This window comes from Pagrus major, chromosome 10, assembly GCF_040436345.1.
Source record: "Pagrus major chromosome 10, Pma_NU_1.0".
Lineage (NCBI taxonomy): Eukaryota > Metazoa > Chordata > Actinopteri > Spariformes > Sparidae > Pagrus > Pagrus major.
The window spans coordinates 24,864,835-24,877,308 of record NC_133224.1 but is presented as its reverse complement, the minus strand read 5'-3'; the positions used below and the strand labels follow the sequence as shown (position 1 = coordinate 24,877,308).

Genomic DNA, 12,474 nt, shown 5'->3' with positions numbered 1-12,474 from the left:
GTGTGTGTTTGTAATTGTTTTATGGATAGCTACGCTTGACTGCTGATGGCAGGCTTACACACCAGCCAGGAAATGTGGCCATGTGTCCATTTAGAGAGATGGACATTGGAAACAGTCTCCTCTCTCTGCACTTGCTCTGTTCCCCCTCCCTGTGTTCCTCTAGCGCATTATCAACAGTGTAACAGTATGTTCAAAGGCCCCCTTGCTTAGTGGTGCACATTCAGAGCTGCCGACTTAAGCAAATAGCTATTTGCATGCCATTAGGCGAAAAAAGCAGAGGGAAGCACCATTCTTCATCCCATCTCTGCATCTAGCTGAATATTTCTTATTCGAGGCTCCAAATGTCTGTTATCCCCCGCCTCCTGCTGTGACCGTCAAAGCAAGTCAAAGTCAGAGCAATCACAGCAATCAGTGCTTCCCCGTGCCAAGCCGATTGGGAAGTAGCTGCCAAAACAAAAGAGTGAGTGTCCAATCATTACGATGGTGTGTGATTCTGTGGTGTTAGCAAACGGTTGCTTGGACCATCTGTTGGACGGCTGGAGTAGGAAAACAACAGCAGCTTGGGGCAGGACTGTAGATGGGGAGGCTCCACCAGGACACACCGAACCCCCCCTGCGTTCCTATTGCTTGTTTGGATAGCTGCGTGAGAGCGGTGTGAGTTGATATAAACACAAGTGTGCATGCATTTTATGGCGGGTTTGGATGGATGTTATTAGATTATTTCTGGTGGTACATTGGTGGATTATGTCGTCTCTCCAGCTGTTCGATCTCTGGGGTTCATTGCATGTCTTCCTATGTGTGCCTTTGCAGAAAGTTGCACAACCGATGATTTCTGACCCAAAGGTAGGCAGAAAGAGCCCGGTGTGTCTGAAGGCATGTGACAGCTGATCTCAGCAGATGTGTGACAGAGTTCAGGTGGTTAGTTTTAGCAGCAGCAGGGTTACCGGTCAAAGGATTTTTCCACAAAGAACGATACTGCTAACATCCCTTGGGTCGGTGTCTGAATCGGATCTGGCCTGTGTCAGGATGTGTAACAACAGTTCTCTTTCTGTCTTTGGCTCACTCTCTCTCACACACTGATATCTCCTCTTCTCGCTTTCTCTTTTCCTCTCTCTTTCCCTCATCAGCTCATCTGATAGTGCTCTAACGGTCTCAAATGGTTCCCAGGAGATACATCATCTCTTGCACACACACACATCCTGATCCTCATTGATGGCTCCAATGTTTCCTCATTGATAACACACATAGCCTTCTAAACCGAGATGGACATCTGGCATGTAAACGGTCAGCTTCTGCAACAGCACTTCTTCTTCATTCATAGAGCTGTTATTTCTGTTTAAATGGAGGCAAGAAATCGTGACTTTATGCCAGAGCGAAGGGATTATTGCAAGGCCAGTTGTGGTATTACGGCTAAGTAGGATGGAGAAGGCTAAAAATCTGCTGTCTTGTTGTTTGGACTGGACAATCTTGTCTGCATTTAGCAACTTAGAGCTCAAACCATCAAGATAAACCTAATAATGTACTGAACCCGAAGCAGTGAGAATAGAGGAGAGACAGCGGGGCTAAGCTTTCCTTTTGAATACGTAGTAGAGCTGCAACTAGTTGCCAACTATTTTTATATCCAATTAATCTTTTGTCAAGCAAAAAATGTAATGTAAAATAGAGGTCGAATTTTTGATCAGAAGAGAAAGATCTTCTCTGACTGATTTTTTCATGCCTTAACAAACACAATAAACAAACTTTCTTTGTTTTCAGAAACTGAATAAACTGACCTTAAAGGACAGCACAATTTCATACTGTTTTACTTTGTTCATATGTGGCGGACCCTGCCACCTTTCTAGCTTCAAACAGTGTTCTGGGGACCTTATTTTCCCCTGAGAAAGCTTGTTTATTCAGTTATGGAAAACATTTTTCTGAGTTTTTATTATCACACCAGTTTGACTTTCCTCTCCCTTTAAATGTAGAGATTTGCTGCGTTTCTTTGTCATTAATGATAGTAAATGAAGAGTCTTTGGGTTTTAGAATTTTGGTTGGACAAAAGAAGCAATTTGAAGATACCAGTACTGTGATTTTTGTGTCCATAAGACATTGCCCCTCTATATCTAGTCCATAGGGTAATTTTAGGAAATTCAGTTTCAGAATAACAAGATGCTCTGTTGGGTCTGTAGTCAGAGGCAAAATGACTGGAGCCTTCAGTTGGCTGCTGTGTGTTACAGAGCCAATCACAGCCCCGACCACAATTGAGGTTTAACATTTAGTTTTATGATTTGGAACACCGTCAGACTGTGTCAGCGCTGCCTTACACACACACAGACACACAGAGGGACTTAACAGTGTTATGTATGGTTTCATCGCTCCGTATAGGCCATAATCACCCTCTCTCCATCTCAGTAAGCTCATGCTAAATGACCAGACGTCTCTGGCGGCTGCCATGATTTGTCTCTTCGCCGTGCATCGTGCCGTACCTTACCCTCCCTGCCTCTCTTTCCTCCCTCCTTCTCTGCTCCCATATGTTGTGCCTGTGTGACCGGCCCGACGTGTCAGGCCTGACTAACGCCTTAACGGCGAGGCTGACGTTGATTTATTTCCTCTGAAATCTGGGGGCCGGGGGTAATAACACAGAATGACATTATTTGTTTATCAAATCCAAGGCTGCTTTTCTTGGCAGAGTCGAGATGTGACGACTTGATACGACCCCCTTCGCTCGCCACACACACATATACCCCCCGCAATTTTTGATTGTGCCATGATTAGAAGGTCTGGCTAGTCGCTTAACCTCATCCAAGGGGATGTTTTTGAAATCTGACAGAGCAGAGAGCAGAGGGGAAAAAAAAAAAAAGATTGAGTTGAAGCAATGCAATTAAATTGTCAAGGCACAGATTTAACCCCGCCATGCAATTTGGGCGCCAATTTATTAAGAATGTTTTCTGTCTGAACTAACTGGATGCCGTTCCTCTATCTGCAGAAAGAGAGAAGGAAAGAGTGAGCAGAAAAAGACAGTGGGAATAAACAGTACTTTAAATACCAGATGACCCATTTAATGGGAGATATTTTATCTTCCCACATCCAGAGTGTCTGCCACATGTTCTGCCTCTCACTTGAAGATAACAGCGGGGCTGTTGAAACTGCATCTTGGTGTTATTCAGTGATCACTTCTGTCATCCTGGCACTTTCACAACACATTTGGTTCCTTTTAACATGTAAATGATGCATTGCCCCCAAAAGCTCGTTAAAATTTGATCCCTGGCAAATTTGCTCAGGAGCTTGGAATCCTCAAGAAGCAATTAGCAGATTTAATTTGGCTATTTGCCCCAGTGTTGAGAAGTGTGTGTTTGTTTAAAACAGCACCTTCACCTTCCGTTATCAGCTGCGTGAATAGTATCTCCTGGAACACAATGCTGTGCCGTGGAACTCAATAAAAGAGTTAAAGGCAAGGACAACCTCAAAGACAGCGTGCCTGATAACAAAAGGGCCTCACTAATAATGAACAACTGGAGTTGGCTTTCTTTTTTTCCAACGTGGGGAAGCTGGGGTGAAGGAGGGAGGAGAGAAGCTCTGCCAGCACTTGCCAGCATGTTTTATGGCTAATTGAAGCATTTGGAATAAAACAGCCACAAAATGGCACCCTTTAGAATTGGAGCGGGGTTAATATATTGTGATCCCACAATTAGCCCAGGATTGTTAAGATCTCTTTAATTCGGTGAGGTCCATTAAGCGGGATGGGCGAGAAAGTGCTCCCACTGAGACAATTTTTCTCCTCTCTCTTTGTTCTTCCTGCCCTCTTTTCCTCTCAGCAGCTGCTGTAGTAATCAATATAAGTGGACATGTCCGTCAGCAGGTTGCCAGGTTATCCTGGCGTCACCCCCTTTGGGTGCCATAGCTCCTGACGTCCACCCACACAGAGATTTTGTTTATAAATAAACAAGGGGCAAGTGAGCCATTGGTGGTAGATTGACTTTGGTGCTGAAACTCTGCAAGGTGTGGTCCTTAAAGCTGGCATTGAAAAGCTCACCCTCCTGGACAGGGGTATTAGATCATGCTCTCTCCAGGGTACAAATGATCACTGAGGTTTGCTCTTTACCCCAGATTCTCAAATCCCCACTTGGCCTATGAGTGCCTCCACTAGAGCTGCAGCAACGGCTGCAGCTTGATCGTCACGACTCAGGGTTTTTACAAGTGTCTCTTTTCAGAATATAAGAGTCCCTTCTAGGTTATCTTGGGGGATACAGTGTGCCTGTGGGACCATGCCAATTGGTGGAGGTTTTTGAAACAGGATTGAAATTTCTAAATTTGAGTCTGCCACAGCCTCAGAAATTCCCCAATCCTTTCCAAACCATGACATAATGAAGCCTTCACAGCCCTCTCAACTTTTAATGTAACTAGTGTCAGAGAGTGGCATAGACTGCAATTTCTACAGAATGTATAGGTTTGAACTTACTCAAGAAAGGTGGATAAATCCCCACCCGAATACACCACTGCTCAGTTAGTTGGTGATGTTGGACCTAAACAGATGGCTGGCTCATTAAAGACTCATTTGTGATAATCTAAAATGATCCCGCTTTCAATTTCTCATGCGAGGGTGTATGTTTGGGCTAAGAAAAGGCTCCGGATTTATCAGCGGTTAATACCTACCCGCTTAGTGCTCAGGTAATAACTTGGGGTGCTGGAAAATGGTGAACATTTCAGTAGCGGAGGCTTCCAGCACGGTGGATTTGAAGCTCCTTGCAAGTAATTAAACAGCATGCCACCTCATACAGAGCAATTTCCTGCAAGGCATTTGCTTGCCAATGCGACATGGCCCCAGTCTACGTCGTGTTATCTCTGTGAAATATGTCCCCTTTATCATTTTTTAATAATGACTGAGTGCTCGTGTTGTTCGGAGAAACTCTCCTCAATGAACATCAGATTAACGTTTTCCTCACTGTTAGCTAGCTAACTGAACGTCCAAGATATCTGTGTCATCTATAAATGAAAATTGGAGGGAGGAAAGCATTAAAATGGCCGCTATCTCATTGGAAAATCCAAACCTGCTCCCAAAGTGCCTTCCGTGGTGGGTGTGTAATTGTGTAAAATCAGTGGGGTAGACAGAAACAAGTGGGTGGGTGAATTTTGTGCATGTGGGAATCTGAGTTTCCTGAGGTATGGTGCTGGTATCTAAGAGGTTGGTGGCCCCCCTTGGCATAATGATGGCCACACACCGTCGCCGAGCGATGATAATCCTGCCATGTGCATAAAGGGATTTGTTCTTGTTGGGCTGGCCACAGAACATCCCGGGGTGACGACGCTGTTTATCTTTCCGCTGTCTTAAAGTCCCCTGGGCTTTTATGGGCCTGGAACTTACAGTTCCTGTTGTCACTTGTCACTGCACAAAGGCACAGCCATGCACACACGAACACACACACACGCACACACCCCTTTCTCAAGCAAGCTGCATCCCTCTCTCTCTCAATATGTATCAGTATACAACTCTCGATCCCTGTTTTTGTCTCCACATACATGCATAGTTATTACGTCTCGTGAATCTCCCATGTCGATACCTCACTTCTTGTCTCCCCTTCACTATATATTCGTCTCTCTGTCTCTTTACGTCTCACACAGTTATAATCTCTACCATAAAACAGCCAGCTGCAGCAAGCACACAACTCCTCTGGTACATCAAAGAGGAGCTGAGTGGCAACAACAAGCTTTATTTTTCACAAAATGTTGATGGTAACTTCCCGCCCGTTGTGAACATCAGCTGTCATGCCAACATTTCAAATATATCACATTTGTTTAGCATTAGCAGGCGGTAATTCGCCTTATCTGAGGATTGCTCGCAAACATCTTGTCGGCAAGCGGATCGTCTCTCAATTCCGTGGGGGAAGATTGAGGAGAGTCAACTCCCGCTCATTGTTTCCTTTACCCCCGCAAACCCCTCCATACCACGATGCACCCCGACCCATTCCTGTCTTCCCTAGATACTTGCTACTTGTCAGCCCTGGTAATGGGTTTCTTGGGGGAGATATTATTTTGGTCCAGTAAGCTGCGTGCTTAAAATATGAGTGACAGGCTTGACTCACTTGCACAGGGAGAGAATTTTGTTTTTAAAAAGGCTGCCAGAATAGAGCCAGCTCTGGTACTGCAAAAAAAATCTTCCCACTCTATTAACAATGAAAGGCTGCATGCAACCACCCACCACCTTTACTTCTCTGGAAGAAAAAAAAGAGATGCAACTTCTCCTGACTAAAATGTCCTATTTTTTTTTTCTGTCTCTCTGTTTTTCCATCTCTGTCTTCCCCCTTTTTCCCCCTCCTAAGAAGATAGATGAAGAAAATGAGGCCAACTTGCTGGCAGTGCTTACAGAGACCCTGGACAGCATCCCGGTGGATGAGGACGGATTGCCTTCGTTTGAGGCCCTGGCAGATGGGGACGTGACCAATGCCAGTGACCGGAGCTGTCCCTCCTCCCCTGACGGCTCGCCACGCACCCCAGAGCCTGAGGAGCCTTCTCTGGTAAGACCGACACCTCACTTTCGCCAGATTCTCCCATCAACACCACTCCAGGGTCTTAACATATGTCATTCCTGAGACATGACCTCCAACCCTGTTGCTTTTCTGCCAATCCATGGCAGACACCAGATAAGACTCTTTAACAACTCTGGGCACTGAAAGTGGCCGTTCGTGTGTTAGACTTCTGTATTTGGCAGCGACCGATCCACAGTCTGCCATATTTGCCACAATGTGTTCACTGTATGTGCAGCGAGTGCAATCAGAGATGCAGATGCAGGGAGGAGGGAAGTAAATGGAATGGATCAGTGTGTTCGCTGCTCAGTGCTAATTACATAACAGTGCTATTGTGGTGGCAATTCAATGATACGAACACTGTGGTGGGGCCAGCTACGTTTGACACAGTGCCACAGGCCCTGAAATCAAGCCGGCACGTAATGAAAGTAAGGGAAAAAAGAAATCCATCTCATCTCGTCTTCTCTCAGTGGGTCTCAACTAATCCCCCTGTGCCCGAGTCATCTTTTTTGGCAAAAAGACAGGCCTCTCAATGAGAAGTCAGCTTACCTTTGTGCTGTTATTTTTGCACGTAACCATACCATCTGGGCTTTTCTCTAGCTTAAAGGCTTTGACCTAAAATGTTATGTTATGTTCAGTTATAGTCCATTTTATTCCATGCCGGTTCCTTCCAAATGACCTTTAGCCACATGCCCAAGACTGTTTATTCAATCACATTAGAGAAGCCTGGCTGTGTGTACACAAAAAACACCTGCACAGGAAAAAAAAAGACTTGTCCTGTCACATGCTTAAAAATCTCTAATCTGTTAAATATGCTAGTGATTTCATCTTTTCTGACTGCAGCATTGGTCTCTTTTGGTTTTACAGTTACAAAGCACAGGGTGTCTAATTGAAAGAAACTGTTAATTTGCACAACCCACACTCACTTCCCTCCTCCTTTTCCACTTTCTCCTGCTTCGGTTTGGGTCCATTCGCAGCTGAAGAAGCTCCTTCTGGCACCCGCAAACTCCCAGCTCAGCTATAATCAATACACAGGTGGCAAGGCACAGAACCATGCAGCCAGCAGCAACCACCGGATCAGACCACCACCTGCCGTCGTCAAGGTAGGGACACACACACACACAGACACACACACACACAAATACAAGCACTGCCTTGCTGCCTATTTCACTCCAGTTCGCACATTTTTTGTTAGTGTTTGTTTATCTCCCTCACTCTGTTCGTGCTCTTCGTCTTGTTTCTCGCTTGCTCTCCCTCCCTCTCACACTTTTCTTGTTTTGGTGGCCGCCTTTAGAAGATGTTAGACTACTGCTCTAGTCTACTATCCCAGGGGGCCATCTCGTAATGAAAACAGGCTGATTGCTGTTGGGCTTTCCAGGCGAGGCATCGGCACCGTTGTCTCATTAGCTCCACCACTTATCCGCCTTGGTATGGTGCCTGTTGGAAAAAAAAAAAAAAAAAAATAGCGACAGGCACTCTTGCGGCGAGATTGATGCCTTGAGACGACAAGATCAAAATATCAGTCTTGATGTTCTCATTAGATGATTCTCAAAAGGACTTTTTGAGGGATGGGGTGGATTGAGATAAAATGTAGTCATTGTGAGTATGATATGTGTATGACTTTGAATAGAATTAGAGTATCAATAATCTGTTCATGTATAGTATGATATATACAGCTTATAGCACTTGATCATTTGCTCTTGTTTGAGGAAAATGTCTGAAATCTCTATTTGTCATGCTTTCCCTAGTGCTTAAAATCCTCTGAATGTAAAAAGCATCTGTATGTGATCATATTGTATTGTAAACACAACACATACACACAGATCTGTGTGCGTTGTGCGTACTATGTTTGCACATGGAATGCGTCAACCTTCCTCACAGATTCTATTTTCATACTGTGCCTTTGAGTCATCCATTTCTGGAGCACAGCGAATGAGGACTCCCGGAGGACATGGTGCGCGTACAGAGTGGCGCGATGGCGCTAGGAGGGCCACGCAATTAAGATGATGGGCGGACTGCACTCCCAACATTGCCTCCTAGATAGTTGGGCAACTACTGTGCTCAGGCTGTCTGAGTCTTTCAGTCTCCCTTTGTCTACTGTTATTTTTGTGCCAAATAAAGCACATCTCCCACAACTGGATCAGCTTGACTAAACTAAAAACACTAAGCAAAACTTAAAAAACTAATTTTCTCTCTCTCTCTCCACAGACGGAGAGCCCCTGGAATGGCAAAGCAAGAGGGGGCTCCAGCCAACAGAACCGCCCGGTGAGGCGGCCTTGCACTGAGCTGCTGAAATACCTAACAGCCACTGATGACATCCTGCTCCACACCAAAGCCAGTGAAGCCAAGAGCACCTGGGGGGGTGCCGGTAGCAGAGACAAGAGTGGTCTGGGTCTTGGCGCGTCTTCCTCCTCCTCTTCGCCGTCCTCGTCATCCACCTCCTCGTTCTCCTCCCTCTCTTCCACCACGTCTTCCTCTTCCTCAACCACCTCCAAGAAGAAGTCAGCTGTACCATCTCAACAACAGCAGCAGCAGCAGCAGCCGCCGCAGCAGCATCACCAGCGAGGTGAGAGCCGGGCTGCTGGCGAGTGTAGTGTGGCTGGTGTTGGGGCTGGGAAGTGGCAGCGTTGCAGTCACGATGACGGGTTTGAGGAGTCGGAGGGTGCCTCTATCCCTGTCGGCCACAGAACCTCCACCTGCGGCCATGCCCGCCCCAAACTGGAGCACGGGCCGCCCAGTGAAGAAGGAAGGCCGCCAGGCGATGTGGGCCGCCTGGCCGCCGCTAGGTTTATTAGGTATATGCATTCTTATTCCCTCCCTCCCCGAGAGGTGAGTCACAGCTGTGAGCATTGCCGAGAGGCTGCGGGCGCCACTCAGGCTAGTGAGGGCTTTGGCAGGCAAGGCCGTAGTAACAGTAATGGTGCCAGCCGTGCACCACATAGGCACATCACAGTGACTATTAGGAAAAGAGATGAGAAGCCGGGGCACCCCTTACTTAGCCAGCTGCTCACCTCCAAACAGAGGCCTGCTCAGTATCGAGCCCACTTACTCCCACCTAAGATCAGCCCTTTACCCAGCACTCTGAGCAAATCAGCAGGTAAGAGGTCTGAAAGCCCTGCCCAGGCTGTTTCAAAGGGGGAGGAGGAAGAGTTGGGAGGGACCACTGATTGTAGAAACCGGGCAGTAAGTAAGGTCGAAGAGCCTGACACAGGGTCCCTGTTGTCACCTCTCGCCTTAGACCTAGAGAGCTGGATTGGCCAGCCAGACTCAGGACTAGACCTGGGCTTCGGACTAGAGCTGGGGTGGCTAAACCATGGGGAGGATGTTGACCATGATGATGATGATGATGGTGTTGATGATGATGATGATGACCATGTCATGGGCAGCCCTGCAGCGGTGCTCTCACAAGGCCCAGCAAGCCCACTCTTCCCAGATACTAGAATTGCAGAGCCCGCCCCTCCCTTCATCATACAAGGGCAAGGGCACCCACACAGGCAGGCACTCAGCGAGCACCCCGGCGACCAGGGCCACCCGTTGTTAGGTAATCATGACTGCATCCCCCCCACTGGCCTTATCTCTGCTCTCTTTTTTCCCTCTCCTGCTCTAACCACTTCCCAGTTTGACTTCACAACTAACACCTATTCTAATCCGAATCTAACAGTCATTCTGAGGGCATAAAAAACAATGACAAGCCTGCTAGCCAATGCTTTTTGCTAGTCCCGGAGGCATTCTTTTAAATTAAAATCGAGTTTTTAAAAAGGAGGGGGTGGGAAAAGGGGCGAGCCTTGTCTTGCTACTGTACGCCTTGTATTCATAAAGTCGACCCTTGGACCATCTTTGGCTGATTGAGCTGAGTGTGCTGAATATGTACATTTAGACTCCGAGCCCGGGCGTTGCTCTTTAGCGTCGTGCTACTAAAGCCACGTTCCCTTAGCTGGAGCACAAGTCGGCCAGAGCCTCGGGCAACTGCACAAGCTTCCTTGACTCTCCTTTCTTCCTTCTTTTTCTCCCCTCCTCTGCTGTTGGTGCATGCGACTATGACTTTATTGTCCAGGGAGGGGCTCACCCACTGTCATGTGTCTTGTTTGTGGCATCGTCTCGCTATGTCTTTATTCCATTTTCGATCTATTTGTTGTCTTGAGCGGGGTATGTCTGTGTCTAGACACCTGTGAAATACGCACCATCACTTCATCCTGCCTCACAGAGTGAACAGTCTATCCTAAGAGAATAAATTCTTAAAACGGGGTCAATCTAAAACAGATATGCTTTGTACTATAGCGTCAATTGAAAGACTTTAATGGGTGTTTTTTTTTTTGTAGTAATAATTGCATTTAATGAGCCAATTTGAGATTAATTGTTGCAGAATGTGGACCTGTTCTCTTCTGCTCTTCTGAGTGTTATACCTAGATCAATAATTACCCATGCTCCTTTGTGTTCTGCAGCCAAACCAACCACCTTGCCACTTCCTTTGACCCCAGAGTCTCCAAAGTAAGTGTGAGAAGTTTTTCCACATTATTCCAGGCAGAAAGCAACAACAAACTGCAGAAAAGAACAAAGAAAGCCAAAGAAAATTATATAGACTAGAATCCAAAATTGAGGCATTTTTGTGAATCATTTCCATTTCTTAGATCACAAAAAGCATTTAAAAGTCTTACTTTCACCTGAAGGGTAAAATTTTGCAATGTTTTCTTTTTGTGTTGCAGTGACCACAAGGGATCACCGTTTGAGAACAAAACCATTGAACGCACATTAAGTGTGGAGATTGCTGGAACCCCAGGTAAGAACCCATTTCTCATTATTTAAAACAAACGTTATCTTTTAAAATCAAAGACTAGCCAGTGTGAATTCTCCCCTCCCTGTCGTAGCTAGTAACGGGTTAACTCTCGCTTCAACATCTTGATCGTCCCATCACAGTTCAGAGTTCAAGGTGAAGGCATAGAAGAACATTTTTATGTTCCTGAGTATTGATTAGGCTTTCCAATCTCTTCAGGGTTTATTAGCACCCCCTCCCCTGTTACTGAAGAGTTAATATGCTTTTCCTCATCCTCTATCAGATCCTAATGCTCTCTGACTGACAGCTTACTTAGCCAGACATCATAGGAAAATTGAAATGGCGGTGTTGTTGTTTTAATTGGTTTTGCAGTATAATTCGGTTTTGCCCGTATGATCTGTGCCTTCCTTTCCTTTGGTCCCTAGACATGCAGGCAATTAGATCAGCTGACCTGTGCATAATTTTCCAATGTTAAAGGTGCACTATGTAGTTTTGGGGAAGAAATTTTAATCAGAAGAGAAAGATCTTCATTGACTGATTTAAACTAAATTAACTCTCTTCATTTTTTTCCCCTCTAAGAACAGCTTGTTTATTCAGTAATGGAAAAAATAAATATTTCTGAGTTTGTATTATTACCTAATTAATATTCTAAATATTGAAATCCTGAGTTTGAGTTTCTTCTCCAAAACTACATAGTGCCCCTTTAAGGCTTGCATGCAAAGGCCCATGTGAAGGCCTTTTCAGCATCTTTATTGAAATCATCCTTATGTGTTACTGAGTCATAATTAACTACATCAGATGAAAGCTATAGACAAAAGGTAATGAGAAGAGTAATGAGAAGACAAAAATGAAGAGAATGTCAGTGAAAGCTGCAATATTATACTGTCTTTCTCTATGCTCATCTATGTCTATATCTCTAGATTAATCATCTAAGGTCAATAAAAACAAAATGGCTGCTCTTTAGCCTCTCACAATGTACTCTAGCCCCTTCAGGTATTCATTTACCAGCCAGGGAAATGGTCTTCATGCATGCCTTCTACTTTGCTCTCATGGGGGATGGAAATTTGTGGCACACCAGACCGCAAGAGGTCTCCCTCTGTCCCTCTGACCTTGGTCGAAGTGCTGTTTAACCCTTTTGTGTAGATAAGCTCTCAGGGTCAAAGGGGGTGCCTGTTGAGACCTAAAGAAGGGGAAGAGCAGGGC

At 45.6% G+C, this 12,474-nt stretch overlaps 1 protein-coding gene across 6 annotated transcripts in view; it reads left to right on the top strand.

Annotated features, from left to right (window-relative positions):
* Positions 1 to 12,474, top strand: part of ppargc1a (peroxisome proliferator-activated receptor gamma, coactivator 1 alpha) — a 267,696-nt gene that overhangs the window by 239,209 nt on the left and 16,013 nt on the right. For 2 of the 6 annotated variants that reach the window (XM_073475251.1, XM_073475252.1), the window contains exons 3-7: positions 6,297 to 6,491; positions 7,478 to 7,603; positions 8,709 to 9,066; positions 10,943 to 10,988; positions 11,204 to 11,277. In XM_073475251.1, coding sequence (XP_073331352.1) covers positions 6,297 to 6,491; positions 7,478 to 7,603; positions 8,709 to 9,066; positions 10,943 to 10,988; positions 11,204 to 11,277 — 799 coding nt within the window. Of the gene's footprint in view, positions 1 to 6,296; positions 6,492 to 7,477; positions 7,604 to 8,708; positions 10,042 to 10,942; positions 10,989 to 11,203; positions 11,278 to 12,474 lie in introns of all 6 variants that reach the window. The other 4 variants (XM_073475248.1, XM_073475250.1, XM_073475249.1 and 1 more) reach the window with 3 other exon arrangements.